At 41.6% G+C, this 24,991-nt stretch overlaps 4 protein-coding genes across 8 annotated transcripts in view; all 4 read right to left on the bottom strand.

The window, feature by feature from the left end:
- LOC101473417 (low-density lipoprotein receptor-related protein 8) overlaps positions 1-10,204 on the bottom strand; it is a 28,212-nt gene extending 18,008 nt beyond the window's left edge. The window contains exons 1-6 of the mRNA XM_004574393.3: positions 10,034-10,204; positions 9,296-9,430; positions 8,016-8,393; positions 4,233-4,352; positions 3,944-4,069; positions 2,521-2,686 (exon numbers count right to left, since the gene is read on the bottom strand). Of these exons, the coding sequence (XP_004574450.3) occupies positions 2,521-2,686; positions 3,944-4,069; positions 4,233-4,352; positions 8,016-8,393; positions 9,296-9,430; positions 10,034-10,091 (983 nt within the window). The 5' untranslated portion in view covers positions 10,092-10,204. The remainder of the gene's footprint in view (positions 1-2,520; positions 2,687-3,943; positions 4,070-4,232; positions 4,353-8,015; positions 8,394-9,295; positions 9,431-10,033) is intronic.
- LOC101474209 (N-acetyllactosaminide beta-1,3-N-acetylglucosaminyltransferase 3) overlaps positions 1-24,991 on the bottom strand; it is a 111,943-nt gene that overhangs the window by 41,514 nt on the left and 45,438 nt on the right. The gene's annotated exons all lie outside the window — the stretch shown is intronic.
- ndufa7 (NADH:ubiquinone oxidoreductase subunit A7) lies at positions 11,660-13,511 on the bottom strand. The gene is made up of 4 exons (XM_004574392.5): positions 13,371-13,511; positions 13,079-13,128; positions 12,107-12,244; positions 11,660-11,859 (listed from the first exon to the last, which is right to left on the bottom strand). Exons 1-4 carry the CDS (start codon positions 13,419-13,421, stop codon positions 11,772-11,774), a joined length of 327 nt encoding a protein of 108 aa, XP_004574449.1. The 5' UTR covers positions 13,422-13,511; the 3' UTR covers positions 11,660-11,771.
- The window catches only part of mast3b (microtubule associated serine/threonine kinase 3b), a 37,500-nt gene continuing 26,962 nt past the window's right edge, over positions 14,454-24,991 (bottom strand). For 4 of the 5 annotated variants that reach the window (XM_014413586.3, XM_014413588.3, XM_023155242.3 and 1 more), the window contains 19 exons: positions 24,712-24,813; positions 24,361-24,493; positions 24,036-24,115; positions 23,307-23,404; positions 22,805-23,013; positions 22,458-22,596; positions 22,126-22,258; positions 21,855-22,020; positions 21,416-21,517; positions 21,102-21,224; positions 20,746-20,858; positions 20,484-20,650; positions 20,176-20,297; positions 19,881-20,081; positions 19,437-19,663; positions 19,137-19,259; positions 18,902-19,038; positions 18,568-18,752; positions 14,454-18,209 (listed from right to left, as the gene is read on the bottom strand). In XM_014413586.3, the coding sequence (XP_014269072.3) occupies positions 17,155-18,209; positions 18,568-18,752; positions 18,902-19,038; positions 19,137-19,259; positions 19,437-19,663; positions 19,881-20,081; positions 20,176-20,297; positions 20,484-20,650; positions 20,746-20,858; positions 21,102-21,224; positions 21,416-21,517; positions 21,855-22,020; positions 22,126-22,258; positions 22,458-22,596; positions 22,805-23,013; positions 23,307-23,404; positions 24,036-24,115; positions 24,361-24,493; positions 24,712-24,813 (3,615 nt within the window). In that variant the 3' untranslated portion in view covers positions 14,454-17,154. The remainder of the gene's footprint in view (positions 18,210-18,567; positions 18,753-18,901; positions 19,039-19,136; positions 19,260-19,436; positions 19,664-19,880; positions 20,082-20,175; positions 20,298-20,483; positions 20,651-20,745; positions 20,859-21,101; positions 21,225-21,415; positions 21,518-21,854; positions 22,021-22,125; positions 22,259-22,457; positions 22,597-22,804; positions 23,014-23,306; positions 23,405-24,035; positions 24,116-24,360; positions 24,494-24,711; positions 24,814-24,991) is intronic. The other variant, XM_014413587.3, reaches the window with a different exon arrangement.

The following is a 24,991-nucleotide window of genomic DNA, read 5'->3' as shown; positions in this document are numbered from 1 at the left end:
GTCGGAGATGAAATGCCGGGTTGCTAGCGAAGCTCCAAATGCTATCCAGACCACCGACAGGTCCTGCATGCCACAGCCGCTCTATCACGTGATGCATACTGCTCCGACATGCTAACGTTCTGAGGTGAGTTACGGCGTGTTGCAAGTTTTGTGAGGTGCTTTCGTGATATTTAATGGATCGGATTACATTTTTTATTTTTCTCCGATATCCGATCCAGTAATTTAGGTCAGTATCGGACTGATACCGATACGTAATATCGGATCGGTCCATCTCTAGACATAACTATTCATTACTCCACTAAAAAAAAAAAAAAAAAAAAAAAAACAAACTATGGTAAACGATATATGTCATTGTATCAAGTTTTTTAAACTAGCTAGCACACAAGCTATACAACATCACTGCATAGGTTGCACCGTAAGGTGAAAACATACGTATACTCTTTGTTTGATCTCTACAGTCAATAACTTCAACAGGAACAACAGGCTACAATCGTGGGAACTGTGACTAACCTTTGCGAAATACAGTATCACTTCTGTTATGTTATGCTGATGATACACAGATCTACTTTGAACTAGCTGATGATTCCACTCTGTCTCTGCACTGCTTTCAAGAGTGCATGTGTGAGGTCAAATCATGGCTTTGTTTCCCTTTGTTTTCATGTGTGGCTAAGGCTACGTCCACACGTACATGGGTATTTTTTTGTATTATCGTTTAAAAAAATAATCCCATCCACACGTAAATGCAGAAATGAAGGAAATGTATTATATCAGTCACACATGGGCAACCATTTATTTTTTAAGAAGCATCCGAGCACTAATCGCTTTATAGGAGAAAGCAATCTGCAAGATAAAGTCTTCACTTATACAACAGTAGTTTCTCAAAACTTAACACTAAGTACATGACATAGGTGATATGTGATTTTCTCTCCATAACTTGAAGAGCTTGTTTGAGATGTGGAATTTGACTCTCTTGTTTGCCTGTGATCAGTCATTTAAATGAATCAGCATAAAGTAAAACTTCCCTTATAGCCGTATCAGCAGACTCATGTCACTCTTTGATGCTTCTCAGAATCACTTTTATTCTGAAATGCTTTGCATAATGAAGGCTGTTGAACTAGAAACATTTCCCCATAAATTGCATTTCCTTATATCAACAACACCGACACACTTGTATGCGGATTATTATCACTGTGTGCCATGAGAGAGAGAAGATATTTGATACTGACACAACTAAATTACCTATTACCCAAATAATCTGGTCAGGTGAAGGTTATTAGCTTTCTGTTGCCCTAATCTGAGTCAAAGCTGTCTAAGAAACACTCTTTGAGAATCAGAACATATATTGTTTGGTTTGAATCTGGAGTTCAGTGACAGCGGTAGTCACACTGATATAGTGGCGCCGCAGCATGTGGCTGTTTTCACCGTCCCATAGCGTTTTTATGTTTGGGTCACGTTTCAGACCATGATGCTGTACCGTTTCTATTTATACTGCAAGCATTGGTGGACAAGTAAGAGTGTGTGAGCACAGAGTTTATTTTAACACCTAACCAAAATGAGCTATGGGCCACTGCTGACACTGTCATTTCGCTTGAGGGCCATTTTGGTGTTCAGGTAATGCAAAAAACGAAACAAGAAAACACACAGAAATATGTCCTAAAATGCAGGGTGGGGGTGGGGGGGGGGGGGGGGGGGGGGTTGTTTGTTTTTTTTACAGACACATGGCAGCACTTCTGCTATCATTTTGTTTGTATTTAACAAAATAAAACTGCAGACATAATTGTACACGTTAGTTTTTGACTCTCTCACTGAACTAACACAGCCAATTACTCAGCGTGTTTGTGCTCTCTGCTCACATTAAATCATTTTTGGCTTTTTAAAGAACTTATTTTAACATTGTGCTCAACAATAAACAAATCATCCCTAACAAAAAACAAACAAAAAAAAAAAAAAAAAACAACTTACTTCAAGGGCCAAATTGCATTATACTTCTTCACGTCGGTATACAGGCCGCAAGTAGGGATGACATGGCCCGCAAGTTGTCCCCGGGCCACGAGTTTGAAACAACTACCTGACACATTACTGTAGTCCAGTGAATGTGTGTTTATGAAAAGAGACCAGTCAGGTTTGCATACAGATAGGAATATTAAAATCCAGTCTCTCTGCTCTGCAGCTAATCAGTTTTGGTCCACAGACAGGAAACAATTTCCAGATTATCAAAGTACCCTTTTTTATCTGATCAGATCATATTTTGTATATCTTTAATAATAAGGAAGTTGCTAATAATACTTACGAAACTAAAACTGATACTCTGAAAATGGGTATGGGCTATCTCACTTATCCTGCTGCCACACAGATCCACATCAGCGTTAGGGGAAAAAATTTATTAATAAATAATAAATAAAAAACAAAACAAAAAAAACAGGTAAACATCCATGTGTATATATTTTTTGGACCTCAGATTTTCTTGCAACTGTCACATGTGACTTTGGAAAGCAGGTCATATTGAAACGTGCTGGTTACCTGTAAATGGAGCCTCTTCCTTGTTGGGCCCAGTACAGTGTGCGATTAGAAATCATGACAGCCAGGGGACCCGGCACATGCGGTGCCAGTTCCATGTACTCAGACCTGCTGATGTTTTTCAGCTGGATCCCTTTGGAACTGGTGAAGACCAGCTGAGCTTCATCTCCTGAAAAGATACACATTATTTACTGTGTACAGCAACCACTTATAAACAGTAGAAATTATTCTGTATTCATCTCCATTTTCATTGTGCTGCTGTAACAAGTGAATTTCCCCTGTCTGTCTACTTATCTTCAATTTACTCATTCATTTAAACCAGATGTGCCATCACTATTTATTTTTTAATGACTTTTCTAAATGTCCTTGAAGACGTGTGGAAAAAGTGACAATGTCAGCGGGCCTGCTTTAAACTCTTTGACCTTGTTTTTTTTTTCCAGTGGCAGCGAATTAAGTTTCAGGGTCATTTTACAATAGTTTGCACAACAGGAACATTGTAAGTCACATAATAACAAAATGGAATGGAAAATGCCATTGACTACGGTAAGTGTATCTATGCTAAAGTTACGGATTTGAGCAATATGTTTGTACAGTTGTGTCAACCTATATAGTGTGACTGAGTCAATATTTGTTAAGGTGTAACCTTTGTGAACGTGACATAAAAGTTTGATTGTACTTACAGATAGTATTGATAATCGAGAAATACTGGCAACAGCCAACGCTACCCCTCACCCCTCCAGTAAACACGCCTGTGGTATCTATTTGAAAATCCTAGCTGACTTCCTTCTTTTGGACCACAGCACTAACAAGTCTTTGTGCAAAAGATGAATTCAGTCATCCACTTGGGGTTTGCCTATTAGTGGGATCTGAGCCAGACTTCATAAAAAACAAAAAAAAAACCAAACACCTTATCTCAGATAAAAAGGAACAAATATAAAAACAAATAGACTTTTTACAGACTAACTCAGTGAATGTGTCTGTGGCTATTCCACACTATTCTCAGCCTACAGTCAAATCGTGTTGGAAAACCATCTTCAGCTGCTCAAAACATCATAAATCGCAGATTATTTGCAAATACTTGCTGCTGGCATTCTTTAACTTGGTATCAAACACTGGAAACTCTGCTCTGACATGATCTGCTCTACGTGTTAGTGTGAAACCAAACGGAAGACGTGACCACTAAGTAGAGACTCGAAGCCAGTTGATAGCCTGCGGTCATCTTTGTGAGCCCTTCTGTGAAAACAGCACTGAAACAGGGCAGAAGAGTTTTCATTTTTACGAATTGCAACTGCGACAACTTTCTATGGTATGATAGTAAATTTAAGGTGGAAGGGGGAACAAAATGTCTAATAAAAACTGTTTAAAAATCTAGCAGCTCCACTGATGGCACACATCTGAAATTGTTGTGAGATAATTTGTTGTTCACCTTCAGCTTTGCACTCTCCAGTTGTTGCATTCGTCCTGTAGCCCTCCTGGCACTCACAGGTAAGGCTGCCGTTATTGTGAACACACAGCTGATCACATGTGTCCCTCTCTAGGCACACATCCACCTCTAAAGAATCAAAGAGATAATTTACTAGAGTAAATAGTCATAGCTTGCATTGTATTATAATATGTATGTAAGACGAATGGTACAACCCTGACTTATGAATACAAAATAAATAAATCTTCGGGCGGGGTTGTTTTTGCAGCTGCTCCATCAGGCTGCCACTCACCCTCACACTGGCTGTCCCTGACCAGCTTCATGTTGTCGGGGCAGCGGCAAAAGAAACCCATCGGCTGATCCACGCAATGATGAGAACAGCCGCCATTATTGACCAGACACTCGTCCTGATCTGCAACAAGAAGAAAACACACACACACACACAAAAAAGAGCACATCAGCAGTGGTTTCACACCAAAAAGCACCCTTTTATCTAGATATGACTAATAATAGTCGGGTAATGCCAGCATGATTAAACTTGCTTAAAATCAGCACAATGTTTAGCACATTCATTTTGCTTTAGTGTCTTCATATGCCAACATTCGCTTACTATTTCTAAACATATCTGAAGCTAACCGAGCAATTTGAAGGAGTCATTAATGAAAATGAGACGCTCGACATTTTATCTCGGCAGCTGAACTTGAGAAAAAGTAAAACATGAGAGTCTGCAACGAGAACATGATAATCCAAACGGGTGTGTCAACCACAGGGGTGGATATCACTCGAGCTGCACTGTGGTTAAAACGTAAAGTAACCACACCAAAACACAATGACCCACTGAGCCTCTACCCAGCTGTTCATGCAGATGATGAGCGACAATTATGAAAAACATTCAGAAGCCACAACTCTCAAACTTCCTCCAAACATTAATATGTGAGACTATGGACTGCACCAGCTTAACTGAGCTGAAGTGCTTCTACCACGAGGCAGCGAAATGAAGTTTACTGAATGCATTTGCAACTCTAATTTCAAAGAAGCATATCGTCAACCTTCTGGAAGTTTTCCAAGACAAACTCACGTGCCCTTCTCTTGAAACTACAACACCCTTGGTGTCCAATTATTGGGCATGCAATCCTCCAAAAATTAAAATTAAAAACCCCCAAACACCTCTCTCTGAGTTCAACCCAGTAAAAAAAATAAACAGTTACATTTTTCTCATTATCTTTTTCTGACTTTTTCACAAGTCGTTGCTGTAACAGATCCTGTGTGAATCATTACCCAGCGCCACTGGTGTGTAAAGAGTAATGTAAAGAGTAACATGAGCAGGTATAAAAAAGAGGCAGGGTTTCTCAGAAATAAAGATGGGCAGAGGTTCAACCAGTCTGCAAAACTGTGGACTTTGAATAATGTTCCTCAATGTCCAGCTACAAAGACTCATAACATATCATCAAAAGACTCTCTGGAGAAATTTCTGTGCGCAAGGTACAAGGCTGGAAATCAACACCGGATGGCTGTGATCTTTGTGCATTTAAAAAAAAAAAAAGAAAGAAAAAAAAAAAAAAAAAAAAGAACAAAAAGAACAAAAACACACACACACACACACACACACACACACACACACACAAATACAATGTGCCATGATACTTCAAAGGAAATTACTACATGAGCTCAGGAACACTTACAGAAGTCACCGTCTGTGAACATAGCTCACAGTATGATAGACTAAATCTCTATCACACTGATCAAATACAAAAGAAATTTCATCTCCCTGCACATCACTCCTTCAGATACCGTCAGGTTCAGGACTTCATAAACAAAACAAAACAAAACAAAAAAAAAAAAACATACAGAAAAAAAGTACTTTTTAAGACATATCATGTTTTTATAATGTGCTGAATTGATCTATGTTGAACGTGACCAACATTCATTGACATTTCACAGGATATATGGACCCTGTGTCTCTCCTGTTGGAACAGCTGAGTCAGGATAATATCACTGATGCCAGCTTGAACAAACGTTATCATATCCTTGCATAGGTTGCAAGGAAAAACATTTTTATGTCTCAGATAAATGACGAAAACCCCACAGAGACATCTTGGCACAGAATTCTTATTCTTTTCAATCATCTTTGGGGCCTGTACTCCACTACTGGGCACATCTGTCACTACTGGTTTGCTCTTTGTTTTAAGCCTCATCTTAGTATCCAGAGTGTTCCCCGGCTTCTACCCCATGACAGCTGGGATAGCTTCCAGCACATTTTCTCAGTTCCGACATTTTAATGTTGGAAACATCTCAACTTTTGTGGAATTTTTTTGTACACTTAAGGAGGTGCAATAATTCATCAGCACGCCATATTTTATCCCATCACAGAAGCTGAGAAATTTTAGCACCTTGTTATTATATTTGATAACAAACTGAAAGCGCAATTCTGCTGATTAACTCAGCTTTCCCACACACGCATTAGTAAGACGCTTGCGTTGTGTTTAGTCTCCTAACTGTACAGGTGACCAACAACTCAGACACTGATGAAGGTGCAGCAATTTTTATCAACTCTAGTCTGAACAGAGCCTTCAGCTAAAATGTTTGGCTGTTCTAACTTCAGTACACCAACTCTGCAATACAGAGCAGTACAGTGCTGCCCTCTGCTGGATGACGCTGTGACACGTCACCGTTTTGTGACTCAAAACTGTGAGACCTGTCTATCTGTTTGAAAGTTCGGAAATTCTGAAAACCCCTCAGGGAGTAGAGAGATCGTCTGTGTGACAATTTTTCTTTCCGTGACACCAACATTTCAAACATTACACCCACTTTCTGGACATCTGTGTAAAAGCTCTTCCCAGCTACCATCATTCTACCCACCTTCAACTTCAGGCATCAAACGTCACCAGTTACAAGAACATTATCTTGTATTACAGTAGTGTTAACATGCACATTATTAAAAATGAATCAGACGTGATTGCTGCAGGCCTGCACAAATTGGATTAGCCTGTATTCTTTTTGGCTTGTAGAACTCGAGTATCACCATACAATATTTATTCTACTTCCCATTATCATCAGTGTGCAGCAGCATCCAATATGGCTTCATTCTGGGTGGCAGCTGGAACACTAGAGGTCAAACGCATTGGTTAACTTTTAAAACTACAAACTTTATACACTTACCAGCTATATTGTTAGCTAATGCAAATATCTAATCAGCCAATCACATGGCTGATTAGATATTTCAGTGCATCTATGCACAAGGACATGAACCTGCTATGAAAGACAGAAAATATCCAGAGAGCAGCAGTTCTTTAGGAGAAAATGCCTTGCTGATTGGAGACAAATAATTAGACTGCTTCAAGCTGCTGGGAAGGTTGTTAAGGTGTGTACTGGTTAACCTGTCATTCAAGCATTCTTGTGGGATGACACATCCAGGTGCCAGCAGCACCTGGATGTGGAATTGGTCTTAAGAGGTTTGATTTCTGCTGCAAAATTCAGTGGAAATGTGAAACATGAAAGAATGGTAAATGGCCTGTATTTGTATAGTGCTTTACTGCATCAGCCTTGCATCAACAGTTTAGGCTGGTGGTTTTGGTGTAATGGTGTAGACATTATTTTCTTGGTCCACTTTGGGCCTACCTCATGGTCATGATCAGCTATTACAGTATTGTTGCTGACCATGTTCAATCCTTTATGACCACAGTGCATTACCCAGGAAGATATTGTGCCACGTCACAAAGCTCACATCCTCTCAAACAAGTTTCCCCTCAATATGCCCCCAGCAGTCACCAGAATTCAATCCAATAGAGCAACTTTTTACTTTAATATCACATCATGGATACGCTGCAATTATGTGACGCTATCAAGTCAATATGGACCAAAATCTGATCTGCAAAAAATTAGGGTTGTTCTGAAGGCAAAACTGGGTCTAGGTGTTCCTAACAAAAAGGTAGATAGAATCGCATTTTTCTATTCTGCGCTATGCCTTAAAAAAAAAACAAAAAAAAAAACAAGTTCAACAGAGCCACTATAGCTTTGCTACTGACAACTTCAACATTTTATCCAAGGAAGTGGAGCTGCACATCACATCACTCACCGCAGTTTTCCTCGTCGCTGCCGTCAGAGCAGTCTTTTGAGTGGTCACACCTCCAGGCATGACGGATGCAGTGGCCGTTCTTGCACAGAAACTCTGACGCAGCACATCTCGGTGACGCCTGCGGGAGGGTTTGAGCTAAACCACACAACTCCTCGGTCTCATCACGTCCATCTCTGCAATCAGTCTGCCTGTCGCAGACCCTGTTTCTGGGCAGGCAGGCATCAGACGGCCCACAGGAAAAGAAACCAGCAGTGCAGTTCATGCAGGAAGCCTCGTCGCTCCCATCGGCACAGTCATCCACACCATTGCATAAGAAATCCATTGATATGCACCTTCTGCTCTGGCAGGCAAATTCACCTTTGGTGCACCACACGTGGCCTGTGAAGAGTCACAGCTAAAAGTTAAAACTAAAATTCAAGCATGCATGTCTATTGTGCGTGTGTAATTTATCTGAAACAGACAAGAAAACAAGAGCGTGATCCGACATAGTAAATGTGTCTAATGCTCCTAGTTATACTGGATTAACCTGGACTGGATTAGTCTCTTTAAAGTCTCCTGGCCTAACTGATGAACCCTGCATTTCTTAGTAGGACAGTGAGAATAAATTACTCACTTTTTTAGTTTTCCTGGCCAGCAGTCAAACCAAAACCTTTCAGGTTGGACTCACACATCCCCAAGCTCTAAACAAATATTCCAACCTGCTGGCTTCATTCACGTCAGCAAAGTTTATGTTTAACCTAAAATCACACCTAATCCTTTCAGAAGTACTCCCTCCTGCAGGGTTCTGTTTGGCAAACCCGCAGGCTGATGTACGTGATGAACACTAAATCTCTCTGGAATTTGATATCAAAGACTCTCATGACTTCAGCAGGATTAGAAAAACAGAATCTCAAATGGCATATTCCCACGCAGCAAGAGAACAGAAGATAATCTGTTCTGCAAAAGAAGTCCAAAAGGTGCAACAGTATACAATATGCCATAAATCTTGAGTAGGACAATTATTAACAGTGCAGATTTAGATTTATTAACATTATTAAAGTATCAGTCATGCATGGAACATAACATCTCAACTATGCTGCCTTATTAAAATTAAAATAAATAAATGGATAAAATGTTCAATTTTATTTAAAAAAAAATCATATTTAGAAAAAAAGTAAATTCTGCATAAGTTGCTGAGAAAGTTGTCCTAATGTTGTAATAGGCCAAACAGATTACACCATCTGTGTTGCTAAACACAAAGCAATGAGCATGTGTGTGATGAAGCGCATGTGTGCACTCACTGCAGTGGAGTTCGTCCGATCGGTCCTCACAGTCTGCAAGTCCATCACACACCTTCAGGGTGGAGATGCATGCGCCATCGCTGCACGTGAATTCTCGCTGCTGGTGACAAGCGGGCACAAAGTGACCTGCAGCGCCTGGAAACGAGGCACATTGAGTGTTTTACTGCTGTGGGAAAGAGCTGATAAATTAATGAATTATTAAAAATAAGAAAGGACTTGTTCATTACATTGCTGACAAAAGAGGTATTTTAATAATATCCAAGAGTACTATATTTAATTTTTAAAAACCCATTCATTAACCTGCTAAAATCAACCGGCAACACGCACATTTTCCAAAAAGTTTCCCCCCCAAAAAATCACATTAAATCAATCACAATGTGACAGGCTCTCGTACCAGGTTTGTTTCATGCAAATACATCATAATGATTCATTCTGCCCTAACAGACTGTGACTGTGCAAACATCGCATAATATAATTTTGTTTTTAGTGTTTTATGTTGACAGACTCGCGCACGCAACAACCCGAACATAAAACGCCTCGGCTTCTGAAGCACTGTTTGTCTATGGTTTAGTAACAGTAAAAGCATAAACACGTCATGAGTAACAGACCAAGAACAACCCCGCTCGCGCTGCAAGCACGCTTCATTCAAAGTAACAGGCGCTCTGCACGCGCCCCGAAAACGACATGCCGGTTCATTTCACACACACGCAGAAGCAGATTTTTCTTTCCACAACATACCCCAAATATAGAAGGAGAGACCCACGACCAGAAGAAATACAGCTCCAAGGTGTCCCATGTTCAACGTCCTCCACAGAAACGAGGCAGATGGCGCGCAAATATGACGCAAGAGCCGAGCCTGTCAACCTGTCAGGTCTCCGAGTTGGTACTTGTTTCGTCCGCCGTTCATACTTCGTTTCTTCGTCTAGTTGTGTTATTTTTATGCTCGTGAACTGGCTCGTGTTGAGTAGAAACTGCTGTATGTTTTGTACTTGTTTATCTTTATATCGTCGCAGGTTTTAACATGGAAATGCCTCAAACGGTCCACTTTGCTTTTCCAAGCTTCTCTGCCTTTTTCTGTATATTCAACATGTTTGATTATATTGATAAACAAACTTTAATAGAATTTGTGAAAAGGTTGGTTATATAGAAAATAAAGAAATTACATATATGACTCTGATTAATGTGTCTACATTATAATCAGTCCACGTCTTTGTGGACATTTACAGTATCTTCATGCAGCTGTGATATTTGTTGAGATCTCTCCTCGACGTTCACGTGAAATAACACCTTATAAAGTGCTTCCAGCTGAAATGATGACAAAATCCGTGCTGCTTGTTATGTGAAAAATCTGAAAGATGTGGCTGAATTGGACACAGTGAAAATCTTCTGAATTCTCAGTGTTTCCCTGTGTGTTCACGCAGTCTGCGCGCACACAAAAGACTTAGTGTTAGTTATCTATTTATTTATTTATTTGTTTTTTGCACTGCATTAGATAAGGTCAAAGTAGGGGTTTCAAAAATGACAATGTTCTCATTTGTGTTATTTGTGTGTTATAATCTTTATGAAAAAGTAAAAACAAAATGTAAAAATAAAAATTGGCATATGGATTTGTGAATGCAATAACTCAAGAACGAGGCAACGTATAATTTTCAAATCAATACCATGGTTGCATTTACTGAAACTCTCTGTAAGGTTTAAATCTTAGGGACCTTGACTTCAAGGCTAGAGCTCAACTTTTCTAAAAACAAAAAAACCCAACCAATTATTTAATAAAATCAATTTATTTCCAATTTGTATCAAATTAGGTCTGATTAAAGGACTGATGTGATGGTAAGTTGTCCGCTGCTCCGCTTTGAATATTGTTAAGAACTTGACACAGAGATTACTTAATGGATTTTAAGCAAAATGGTGCCTAAATTCAATGGCATATTTTGGCAGCTGTTTTTTTTTTTTTTTTGGATTTTCACAAGAATTGCTAGTTCTCCTAGAGTTTTGGCCACCCCAACAATCAAGTGATTCCCTATAAGCAAGCAATTAGCGACTCTGGGAAGGAAAAATTCCCTTCTAAGAGGAAGAAACTTCGAAAGAACCAGGCTCAGAAAGAGACAGCATTCTGCCGCGACTGGTAGGGACGGGCCTGTGCCTTTTACCCATTTCCAGGTAATGGATTGCCGAAATGTGATTTCCAATATTTAGACTATTGCAAATGGCTCGCCTGTGTACGAGTTTTCATTTTGAGGGACATTGAGCGGTCACTTGGAGAGGATGAGCAGAGCTTCAGCTGGATGTTTAGCTCATCGCTTCCCCCACTTACTCTCACATCTGTTCAGTACACGGTTGACCAAAACAATGAGCAGAAAGAGATAAACATAATATTTTATTCACATCTTCTATTGTACAAGATACAACCAACACTTGCTGTAGTCAGGGCAGGATGGAGACATAATGTTGACCCTGCAGAGTCTTGTCTTGCTGCTCAGAGGTAGGGCTGGTCTGTGGAGATTGGTGGCTCTTTATATACAGTGCCGGGAGTCACTGGAAGCTTTGAGGTCTCAGCAACTTGACTAAAAAAAAAAAAATTAAAAAAAATTTTAAAAAAAGGAACAACAACAGAGAAAGAAGGGGAAAAAAAAAAGACCACAATATTTCAGCTAAAAACTACAAATAGCAAACTTCCATTGTCAGTCACAAGAAGATGTTTTGACAGGTGACATCAAATAGATGGATTACACTATTATTATTATGTATATGGCGCAAAAAAACAAACACCTGAACTTGAAATACATGAAAATGCAGTGATCATTAACAAACCTGCCAGCAGTAAGAGCTTTCTGTGAGGACATCACGAGTGTGGGAGGGGCTGATTCTCTCCGTCCATCTCTGCTGTAGTAGTAGTTGTTGGCATACCTGTGGCTCGGGCCTACTGGCAGTTTGGGTGGTGGTTGTGTCCTGTTGGGATGAAGAAAAAAAAAATCTATTTTAACAGACTTTAACAATGTTGGTGACTTCCACATTTGCAGGCAAAATGGAAAATAGGTGCAGTTTACTGAAACGTGCAAAGATACCTGGAAATATAGAATTTAAAACAAAAACAGAGTTTTCGCTTTAAAGTCAATATTTTGTATGACCACCTTTATTCCTCCACACATCAAGAAACTCTTAGTCAAACTTTCTTGTCATTTCTTTATGTAGTCCTCAGGAATAGTTCTCCAGGCTTCTTGAAGCTCTGGAGAACTCTTCTTTGGATGTCGGCTGGCTTTTGTTCTGTTCTCTGTCAACATGATTCCACGCCATCTAAATAATATTGTGGTTCGGGCTTCAGGGAGGCCAATCCAAGCCTGATAGTGTTACATTGTGTGTTTTTCTAACCAGATTTGTTAATACTACATTGGTAGTGTGTTTGGGATCATTGTGAAGCTGTTGCCAGTCAGACACTGGCAGTGATGATGCTTTTTGTGCAATCATAACTCTAGCATTTTTGAGAAAATCTCAAAATACAGCCCCAAACCAGCACAAAGCTTTGATTTTTCTTTTACAGATGGCTGTAGACATTCACTGTGGTACTTCTCTCGTCCATATACATTGACAGCGATTTATACAACAAATTTGAATTCTTCGTTAGTTTTAAGTGGTTTAACAAACAAAATACAAACAAAAACAAAAAGCAAGTCTGGCAACCCACAGAGTCATTGCATCTCTCTGTTAACGGGGTTTTAGTCGTTGTTTCTAATATGTGAACACTTTCATTCGTGAGCGGTACGAGGGTAGCGCCTGTGGTCTTACCTCTTTGCAATCTCCTCATATCGCAGCTGCAGTTTGGCTTGCAGGTCATGCTGAAAAGGAAAAGGAAAGTCAATTTTCGACGAGTGCAAATCCCACACTGGTGAACTTCACCTCCTTCATAGTGTTTAGCTACCCCACAACGCTACTGCTAGCTAACGTCAGTAAGGGTTAGCTGGCTGTTAAACGTTTCCTTTGATAAAGTTTATTGCGACAAATCGTCCGGAGGGCTATTACATCATATTTAGAGCAGAAAACTACTCCGTTTTAAAGTGTGACGAATGTTGTTGCTTACCCCTGATAAAAAATTTCGCAGCCTCTGAATGAATTTAGTAGCAGTAGCCATGTTAGCTGTTGTGAAGGACACGGGTCTTCTTCGTTCCTTTTCCCAGGTTTCTCAACACATTGCTGACACCTGCCGACCAGCAGGGGAAACTGCAGCGTAAAAACGTGCATTTTAGAGACTTTTGTTGTTTTACAATTTATTTATGTACTCCGAGGGCCAAATTAACTTAGATAAAGTGGATGAACACAGACACTCTGTTCAACTAATCTTTATCTTCTTTAGTAAAGGCCTGGCAGAGCAGCTCATAATTTTTTTTAAAAATTACAGTATTTTGTCCAATTACTTTTGAGCCTTTAAAAAAACAGGACGTGTGTATAAAAATGACTGTAATTCATTTTTATACACACAATTTTCAAATCCCTGTATTTAAAAGATGATAATCTGCATATTGATTACATCTTGATTTACAGTCCACTGTGATGGTGTACAAATCCCCAACTACAAACATTGGTGTCTTTGTTCAACAAATTATGGCCCTAACTATTGCTATGCCAGTATGGACAGTAGTAAATTTTGACCGAATTCAAGTATTACCTGCTTGAAACTGCAGAACTCCTACGGATTTTAAAGTAAAACATTTTTGTTACTAGGTTAACCTCTGGACCCTTTATCCTACAAGTGATTGGTCTATCTTGGACAGACATGCATACATTTTTATTGGTATGCATACAATACACAGCTTGATCTATTATCAGTAGGTAAAGTTGTAAAACTTATGAAAAAATTCAAAGTCCAGAATTTATGGCCTCCTTCAGATTTTCCAAAGTGATCTGTGAGCTGGATCAGAGTCCAATTCTAGACCCTGGCCCTTACGTTTGAGACACCTGCCTTAAAGGGAAGCCTTAATAACCTTCACAGTGTAATTTTGCTTCATCACATTTGTCTATTGATGAAGTATTTATATAGTGATATAGTGGAATGGTTGCTTGTAGAATTACAACACCTATACTGATGAAAAGGATTTGAATGGTCTGATCTGGTACATCAATGTAACAATAAGGCAGATAACTGTACGCAACACTCAGAGAAGAATCAAAGGGAAATACAAAGTTTATTTGTTGCACAAGAAAACACAGTAGAGGGCGACATCGCCGGTATACCATGCAGTCAAGTATTACAGCTGTGTGCTTGTCTCATGCAGCATGCACTGGACAGAAGAGTCCACAGGAGAACAAATGCACTTGTACGACACTTTGACCTGCCAAACTTGTTCTTTAAGAGTACGCTCAACAGAGGCTGAAAAATCCCTGTGGTGGACTTCAGCAAAGCATTTTTTTTTTAACACATACAAGGTTATTAAAAAGCAACCAAAACATTATCCCTCATCATGTTTACATATTTAAATTGGCTTTTCCTGTATGCAAAAAGAAACCTCTAATGTAAATATATATTTTATTACTCATCTTTAACACTTTTACTTTTGGTGTAAAGCATTTTTCTCATGCACATAAGAACAAATATGCATGTTTCCATCCATCCCTTTTCCCCCACCTCCAATTAATTAATATTTAAAGCTTCTTTTTGAAGTCTGAACAACAAGTCCCAATGATCTCGTTCTGCAGGTACATGCAAATATCGAAAATGCTTCTGAGCTTGGTGCCAAACTACTCATTAAGAACAGTGTCTTTAAAACTAAACATAAAAAACAAACGGATATGCAGCTTCTATGAATGTCGTTTCCTTTGCGAGTATCAAAGAGGATAGTTTCATCGTGTACAGCCACAGAATATAAAATGTTTGTACAGTACACAGCATGTTTGTTCATTGTAAACAATTCTGTCAGACTGCAAAAATAACTGAGTGGTCCGTCTGTTTGCGTCACTAACACAACAACATCATCCCGTAAGGTTTTCATCACAAGATTTAAGGGTTTTTTTTTCCCTTCTATGGTTTTTAAGGAAGAAGAGGGGTTGAAGTAACACAACAGCTGTTTAGAAAGAGAAGACTCAGAGTAAAGTTAGTACAAAAGCCAGGAACAGCCACTTACAAAGAGGACGACAACTCTCCAAACGTCATGTCTGTTGTGGAGAAAATGTGATGTGCAGCCAGTCTGTGCAGCTGTCAAATACTGCCTGAATTGAAAAGACAGAATTCCCAAAAACTCCCTCTTGCCAGAAATTGTCTTCGTGCATATTATGTCCTTCAGTACACTTGGAATTATACACACTCTTGTTACCAAAATATACATCAAAATTTGCACAATACAAAGACAAAAAACCAAAAACACTTGTTCAAAGAAGCCCTGATTTCACTGTAAATATGTTTATCTCAGTTTACCTTTCACATTCGGTTACAAAAAACTTATGTCTAAATGTCATTAGTGCACTTTTCCCCTTTGGATGTAAACAGCACTGCACAGCACATGAAGTAGGACCAGGGCGTTTACGGATGGTCTCTTTCACATGCACATGTGGGAAAAAATAATGATTAAAATGGAAAAACGCTACAGCTTCTGGAAAAGGTGAAAACAACAACAACCCCATAACGCACTTGTACGTACTTGTGCTTGCAAAAGTCCAACACGTGTCAGAGTAAGTAAGGAAACCTGGCCAAAAAACGAAAGTCAAATAAAATGAGTGTTTTAAACGCTCCCTTCCATGTTCTGAAGTAAAACGGCGTGCTGTGAGATGAACGCGCCCGATCAAAGAGTTCGACTGATAAACTCACAGCACACAGAAAGGTGGACGTGGATCATCCGGAGCTTCAGGCTCGGCGTCTTTTTCCACAATAGCAGTGGAAACGAACAAACAAAAACCCCAAACAAATCTTCCTAGTGACTGAAAATTACAAGTAACATTTCTGCCTTCAATGATATGGCTTAGAGGACATTGCACAAGATGCCATGGCACATAAAAACCCTTCGGCTCCGTATCTTCATAAGAGAAGACAAAGGTGGGTAGTGTCTCACCGCGTTTGCAACATTATTCTCAGCAAGAATAAAAAAAACAAAACAATGCCGTTCCCGTGAATTCACACTGTGAGGAACATGACCAACACAACAAGCTGTGCAAGATTAAAGTACATGAAGGGATAAAGCCATCAAGGAAACATGGACCAAACATCTTCAGAGCCTCTTCTTTGATACGACCGTTTTATTAACAGTTGTTTTTCTCCCCTGCATTCTAGTTTGAGCGTAGTAGCTTCAGTTTTACTCCTTCTAAAGGATGCATCAATACAAATCCATGCAGTACTGTAGCCATCAGCTGCAGAGATAGATCCAATGACGTGTCAGTCATGTTGCTCACAGTGTGAACCAGAGATCGTTTTAGGTTCAGGAAGACCTACAGCAGTACTACAAACACACACAGACACTGAAGAAGAAAAAAAAAGCGACCTTGACTCCTCGTACCTTTTGGTCCAACAGTTTTACGCAGCATTAACACTTCTACTCTGTACCAGAATTTATTTAAAAAATAGACAACTTTTGTTTGTTTTTTTAGAAAACAATCCATTCAGAAGACATAAAACCACATTTTATGGATACAAAAATGTTGAGCCTTGGCTGGTCAACCCATGAGAACTTCTTTCTTTTCCCCTGTTACAAACGCATCATGAAATGTAATAAATAAGACCAGAAAGGTCAGCGATGCCTGAAGGCAACTGTTTTTTTTACAAAACAAAATTCAAGTAAAAGTTTCTCCCGCTCTTTCAGCCCGACAACTTTGAGAATGACTTAACATCTTCGTCACCCTTGAAAGACAAGAGCAGGTTTTAGGAGTACAACGGCGAGCTGTCACTTTCTCAGGTGCCCTTTTTGTGTTTGCTCTCTGCACTCTGGTGTCTTCTCTGGTGCAATTTTAGGACCCGTGGAAGTGGTTTCTGCTCCCTGCCTGCAGCTCATGTTGGTGAGAAGACATCCTGTTTGTTCCCGCGGAGATGCTGTGACGTCCACCTCCACCTCGGGCTTCTCACCAGAGTCCTCTCCATCTGAACACGGCTCCCACTCGTCTTGCTCCTCGCTCTCCGTAGAGCCCTGCACAGCTATCTGCGGCACAAGCGTGAACCTCCTCACCACGGGGACGTCCATCTCGATGTCCTGACTGCTTTGGGGTCGTGTCACAGTCCAGGCCGCTCTGTGCTGCGTTTGAGCCCCTGGAGGTGTGCTGCTCCCCGCTGCATTACTGCTGCTTTTCTCCTCTGGCTCGTCGAAGCTCACTTCCTGCACTGCCTCCTGCTTCTTAAAGGAGTCTCTCCGCTCTGACAGGTTCAGCTTCCGCATCACAACCAGCTGCTCTGATCGTTCAATCCTTTGGCTGCTAATGTACGGCCCAAGTCTGCTGTGGTCAACCCCAATGTAAGCGATGCCACAGGCTGCGTCCATCTCTGAGTCGCCCAGCAGGTCAGCCTCACCGTAAAACGGCACTTCCAGCGTGTGCCTGCGGGGGGCTTTTGACTTCTTGTCAGCGTGATATACTCCAGACAGTTTCTCCGCTGACTGCACCCTCTTAAGCAACGGTGAACGAGGCGGCTCTGCACTGCGTGGCCGGACGACATGCCTAACGATGGTGGGGGGAGACAGGGTTTTTCCGTGGTACGTGTGAAGGTTTTTGGCGAAGCCTGGCAGAGGAGAGGGCGAGCGCTGTGGGGAAAGCGGCTGATTAGAGGATGAGGAGCTGCTGCAGGCCAGAGGCGAGGGGGGGATGTTGCTGGTGGATTTGCGGCGGCCCACTTTGCTGTAGCGTTGCGGGCTGAGTTTAGAGCCCAGGCCGAGCGTGATGGGCCGGCTGTGTGTGGCGGGAGAGCTTGGAGAGCTGGAGCAAGGCGACGTACTCTGTGGTGAGTTATTCTCTGGAAAGTAGAGGCAGGACTGTTGAAATACTCACACTACAAGCTGCAGTTTGCAGCAGGGCAAACAACACTTTTAAATTTCAATTCTATTTCAGTTCAGTTTTATTTATGTAGCACCAAATCACAATAACAGTCACCTCAAGGTGTTTAATATTTTAAGGTAAAGACCCCACAAAAATACAGAGAAACCTCAACAATCAGACGACTGCCTATCACAAAGCACTTTGGCAACAGTGGGAAGGAAAAAACCCCTTTTAACAGGAAGGATCCTTTAGGCTGAGGGAGGGGCAGCCATCTGGGTATTATAAGACCTTCAGTGTACCTGCAGAATCTCAAATGACTACATTTCCTTAATTACCGTGGCCCTGATGGTCAGGTGCGGGGCTCCGGCAGGGTGTGGAGGGCCCCGGGGAGAGGCTGTGGGTCGGGGAGCCTGGAAGACTCTCACTGGAGGAAACAGAGTGATGAAGACCTGAGGAGAAGCTGCGACTGCAGTGCATCACTGTGCTCTGCTTGGACAGCTTCTTAAAGATGGTCCGTCGCCTAGAAGGAACGATATATAATTCACTGTTGTAGCTTACACTTGAAGGAGAAAGAGCCTCCCAGAGTAAACAGATGATGAGTAACACAGCAGAGCTGCAAAGACAGAGAGAGAGAAAAAAAAGAAACCCAGAACCCAGTCAGATGCTCACCTGTCATAATTATCTCTCCTCTTGCTCTTCTTGCTGCGGCGAGCCATCTTCCCTTTGTGTTTGGTCTTTCGTGCAGGACCGACTTTAATAGAAGTGTTCTCGAGCGCTATGGTCTGAAGGGCCACCTTGTTGCCGCTCTGCACGTTTCGTGAGAATGAAAGAATTTTTACAGACCTTTCAACACAGAAGCAACTTAAAAAGCAAAGTTCAAGTGCCACGCAGCTCCGAGCTGTACCTTCAGCAGCAGTTCGATCATCTCTGTGTGGACCAGGCCTTGGACAGACTCTCCGTTCACGTGGGTGATGAGGTCTCCAGTGCAGAGGCCTGCCTGGTGAGCCGGGCTGCCCTCCTCCACACTCTGTTGCGATGGTGAAGTGAGTGAGTTTCAAACTGAGCATTACATAACAACCTTTTTATATCACTACCTTCTAGTTTTGGATCACCAAAGCAAAGCAAAATATTTGGAACACGCTACAGTTTACAAACACAGGTTTCAGATCTTTGATCTGTTTTAAGGCTTGTGGTTAAAACCTACCGACACCATGTGATGCACGGTGTAGACGTCGCTGTCGCCCATGTACACACGGATGGCCTGCAGGGTGAAGCCGAACTTCTTCCCTGAGGTGTGGATGATGATTGGTGGCCTCAGGCTGCCGGGGCTGAATGACAGATCCCGGTTTGGGGACGAGTCGCGGGATGAGGGGTTGGAAGACAGTGAGCGTGGGGAGATGGGACCGGGGTGGAGGCCACTGGGTGAATCGTCTGAAACAAACACACAGTTTAGAGATAAATAGACTCATAATCTCACATTTTATGACTCAAATTAGAAGGCCAGTTTTAATTCCACAATTAGAAACAAAAACTGCTGTCTATGGATTACATGTTTAGACTATATCTGCAGAGGCTCTCTGTCAAAGCGGAGCAATAAAAACCAAACTGATTCTGCTGGATTTAAAGTAGTTATGATAACCTTCTGCACCTGTAGTGATGATGAGAGACAGGGCTGAGACAGAGGCAGACTTGGGAACCTTTCCTCCGCAGGGAACCCTCTGCCTGTCTGGCGTCTCCAGCTGGTTACCGAAGCGCCGAGGGCCTGCCGTGTCCTTAGGGGATGACTGCTTCCCGCCGGTACTGTTGCTGCGAATCCTGATCCGCCGAAGATTTGACACCACCACCTCTGCTGCGGACAGAAGGTGTTAAGTGTGAATGTTTCTGGCAGAAGCACCTGGACGTGTTATGAAGAGATGTGTTAAAATAAAAAAAAGTGGATTTACCTTCATCATCAGTGGAGAGGGCAAACCGGGGCATCGTCTCCAGGCTGTGAGTGCTGCTCATTACCAGAGGACTGGTGCTTCTGTCAGACTGGGAGGAACTGGAGGAGGCCCGGGGGCGAAGACTAAAAACAGTAAAAGCACACAAAAAAATGTTGAACTCATAGATCAGCTGATTGAGGATCTGTTTTCATGCAGAGCCACAAACTCAGCCACCTGTTTATTATATTATGAATACTATGAAACGTGCAAAAATACGAAAAAGAAACAAGAATAAAGAGGAATAGCAGGTGTCCACATCTTCTGTTTACCTGGCCATGCGTCCAGACTGCCTGTGCTCAGCACTGCCATCTGCTGGGCTTGGCGAGGCTCCGAGCCCTGCCGCATCCCCGTGGTCCTCTTTGTCCTCGCTGTGGCTGCGGTCGGAGGAGAAACTCAGGTTGGACGGTGTTGCCAGGTGTTCTGTGCTGCTGTAAACCTTGATGACAAACAGGTGAAAAGGTGTCAGTTAAGATCTGACTTTTCAAATTTTTTGGCACTCTTACAGCAGATTCTTACTGCAGCGGTCTTTACCTTGCTGAAGCGATGAGACCAGGAAGCAAACTGTCGGATTTCCAAGGAAGACTCTTCGTCGTTAGTTTCGTCGTCTTCGTCAGAGGCCAAATGATGATAGCGATCCAAACGAGCTGAATATGGCAAAAAGGGAAGATGCTCTCATTTAAGAGAAAGTCAAACTTCATGGTATAATCCCGAGAAAAACTCATCACTCTGCAGTTTTATCTTAGCTCGCCCGTATTATATTCCAGCTAAATTTAACCCGCATCCCATCTCCAACACCCACAATTATGGACAACGTTTTGCTCTCACTACCATGTGAAGTCAAGATTACACAGAAAAATAAACCACAAAGAGACTCAGCAGGAACTCACTGTCAAAGTAGCTGGTATCATCCTCGGCCTCCAGCTGAGGGATGAACTCGGCTTTCTGTCGGAGGAGTCCGTTCCAGTCCAGCCCCAAGAAGAAGGGGTGCTGCTTCACCTCTGAGGCTCCACCTAAAAACATTCAGTTAAACACTGGATTAGGATCAGGGTGAAACTCCTCTTGCAAACATGTTTACTTCATTCTTAGTTTCACTTTTTTAAAATTATTAAAATGTAATGTCCCCCTTGCTATAAACCTTGTTTTTCTGATTTAGCTGTACAGACCTGTATAAAAGATCCCTGCTGTAATTTATCAGCATTACCTGTTCCCAGCCGGTCCAAAGGGTTCTGCCTCAGCAGGCGGGTGATCAAATCCTGTGCATCAACAGGTAAGGCATCCTCTCCTTCAGGCCAAATGATTTCATCTGACAATCAGAGAAGATAATAAATAAAAGTACAAAATTAAATATTAATTAAAACCAAATTTACAGTCTTACAAAGACATTAAACAGCAAGTCAGAATGTTTGTGTTTGCCAAAGCATAAGCTTGCCCAGGACTGATGTGGTTAAGATTCTGAGAGTGAAGCAAAGTTGTAGACTTCTGTGCCTACGTCACTGCTTGTGTTTTCAATTCAAATAAAAGGAAAAAGAAACTAGTTTAACATAAAGATTTGATCTCAGTGGCTATTCTATGCTGTGATTCTATTTTTTAAACCTGATGCTCGATTTTTAAGTAGAGAATTCATTCATTTCAAGACGTACCACTGACAACTTGTCCAAAAAGCTCTTCGGGAGTGTCTCCAAAAAACGGGACGCAGCCGACCAGAAATTCATAAAGGATGATCCCCATCGCCCACCAGTCCACTGGCTTCCCATAGCCCTGTCTGAGGATCACCTCTGGGGCAATGTACTCTGGAGTCCCACACACCTGAGGAAGTAAACCAGCAAACATCAGTTTGGATCAAGTGCCTCTACAATCACTGCTGTCCAAAAGTGACAGGTGATTCATCTCTTACACCTGAAGTTGTCTCACCTGCTTGTCAACAAACTCTCTTGTGTCTTTCTCTATGTGACCTTCATACAGGTTGGTCGTCATGTTCATCAGGCCGATTTTAGAGAGACCAAAGTCAGTCAGCTTGATGTGGCCCATAGATGTAATCAACAAACTGTTGGGGGAAAGAAGACGTCAGTGTAAGCGGCGCATTTTACAATTTGTCAAGAAAATGAGGATAAGGGCTGAATTACAGAAAAATCAAGACTCTACATGTGCCCGCTCACAGACCCAACTATGTCAACGGATCCTAATGAAAGCAAGAAAAGCAAGACGGAAGAGCTGAGTGAAGGTGATGTTGGAGATGTCCTTACTTGTCAGGTTTAAGATCCCGATGCACGATGCCGTAGTTGTGAAGGTACTCCAGAGCCAGGACCGTCTCAGCAAAATACATCCTGGACATTTCCACAGGCAGTGGGCCCATGTTTTTCAGCAGGTTGGCACAATCTCCACCTTAAAAGAACAGAACACCTTAAAAAACAACTAAAATCCCAGTAACAGCAGTGATCCTAACACACCAACTGTCCGAGGCAGTAATGCACAGACTCTTATTCTCAGACTCTCTGCATTGGCACTCACTGAAACCGGGTCTTGTTTAAGCTAAGCTAAAATGTTAGAGACATAAAACTGTAACAGCCCCCGCAGCCTCTCCCTTCTTTACCTTCTACATACTCCATGACCATGCAGAGGTGACGTCGTGTCTCAAACGAGCAGAACATGGAGACAACAAAGGGGTTCTCAGCAAAAGTTAGGATGTCCCGCTCCACAAACGCCTGCTGGATCTGGTTCCTCAGCACCAGGTTCTGACGGTTTATCTTTTTCATGGCAAAGCGCTGACGGGTCTCCTTGTGGCGAACCAGATACACCGCCCTGCCAAAAACCAAACAAACCTCATTAGCTCAATTACCTGGAAACGGGTAAAAGGCACAGTCACAGTGGCTCACAAAAACGTGCACAAAAAAAGGTTGAAATTGAGGCAAACTGCATCAGAATAACAACAATAAAAACTACTTCCAACTAAATGTATTTTCCGCTTCCTGACACCATTTAATCTTTCATCTTAGCTTTGCGACACTTTGCAAATAAACAAAGTGTCGCAAACAAACAAACATCATTTCTAAGATGAAGCAGTGAAATGCAGTTAAACAGACTTGTGCTCTTACCCATAAGCTCCGTTACTTATGAGTTTGATGGTCTCAAAATCACTCTCAAGAGGTTTCCTTCGAGTTGGAGTCAGCGTCTGTGGGCTCTTATTCTGTGGCTGTTTACGCCCATGTGAAAAATTAAATAAGCAGACAGAAGCAATGCTGTGATTAATGCTGATTGCAGATTAAAAGCCAACTACTACTCCAAATACTAATTACACCTGCAATCTACTTAACCAAAATAACATTGATTTTAAATATTTTTGGCATCCTTTCACAATAAAAAGAGTCACCGTTTCCTGATCCGCTTTAAACACATTCAGCACAGCACGGTGGGCAGATCTGAAGAAGCGTGTGCACTTTTCATCTTTGGTAAATGGACTGATTCTACTTTACCTGAGCACTCAACATTAAATCATCTCCTCTCCCAGTATAAACACACTAAAATATAAATAATGGCTCCTAATAAATGTACAGCAGGGAACAGCGGCAGTGTGAACTCTTCCCTGCCACACACTGTCCAATACTGTACATTTATTAAGATCCATTATTTGAATTTTAGCATATTTCAATACTTGGTTTTTGTATTTATTCTAGTTATTTATACTGTTTTAGCTATTGTTTAATAGCACGCTGCATATACTGAGACCTAAGATGCTGTGTTTAATTTCTAACATGTCAAATGGTTGAATAAAGCTCAGCCTGAGTCTGTAATATTATTTGAACTTATTGAATTAGTCAGTTCACCTCCACAGAAGCATCTGTTTCCACTGACACTGACGCTGAGGGCGAGGGACTGGCATCATACTGTTCAAGCTGTACCATGTCTAGAAATAAAAGAAGAAGAGGCTTTAATTTGGGTTTCCAACATTTCTGCACCGATCACTTAAAAATGCAGTCTGCTCTTCATCTAAGTCAGGACTGTGTATTTGTTGCAGTATCATAAAGCATAATAATAATAATCACCTACTCGGGGCAGCATGTTACTTAACCCATGTCTGAAACAGGCTTTAAAAAAAACATCACATATGAGCCACATCACAGGCTTCGCTCGATAACTGATTAAATTTACCTTCTAACGGGTCGCGTGTGAGGCCCAGCTGGCTGATGATGTACCGCGGGATGTCGGTCTTGATTCCCTGGCCGACTTTGGCGTGGCCTTCTGCTGCTTCGAGTAGGTGGTAAAACTCTTCTGGATCAAACTCCTGTCACCAGCATCCAACAGCAGTGTAATTAATGCAGAGTGTCGGGAAACTGAAAGGCATCCAAGATGCCATTTGATTTACTACTAAAAATCCTAAACAAAGCTATGCGCAGAGCTGTCGGGGTAAGGTTGCCGACTCAGATCAGATTTGTGTTAATAAATGGCTGATTGTTGGAGATGACAAACTTGGTATTCGATTGACAAATTTAGGTAGCTTACCAGACATTCGAGGAGCCGAGCCGGTCGAGAGATTATGATGAGGATCTTTCTGACTAGCTGGGTGATGACGGTTACCTCTTCACTTTCAGAGCGCTCGTAGGCCTGGAAAACACAAGGAGCCATCAGGAGACTCAACTCAACAGATTTCCAGTTTCAGAGAGGGACTGCAGACGGTTTGGGTCTGAGCGGCAAAAACATGGCTTACATTTACGATAAAGTTTGACCAGTTATTTGTGTGAACATGAGGCGACTGTGATTAAAATGGCTTTAATTTAAAAAT

This window comes from Maylandia zebra, linkage group LG15, assembly GCF_041146795.1.
Source record: "Maylandia zebra isolate NMK-2024a linkage group LG15, Mzebra_GT3a, whole genome shotgun sequence".
Classification (NCBI taxonomy): domain Eukaryota; kingdom Metazoa; phylum Chordata; class Actinopteri; order Cichliformes; family Cichlidae; genus Maylandia; species Maylandia zebra.
Note: the sequence above shows the minus strand (reverse complement) of the source record. Positions and strands in the feature narration are given on the sequence as shown.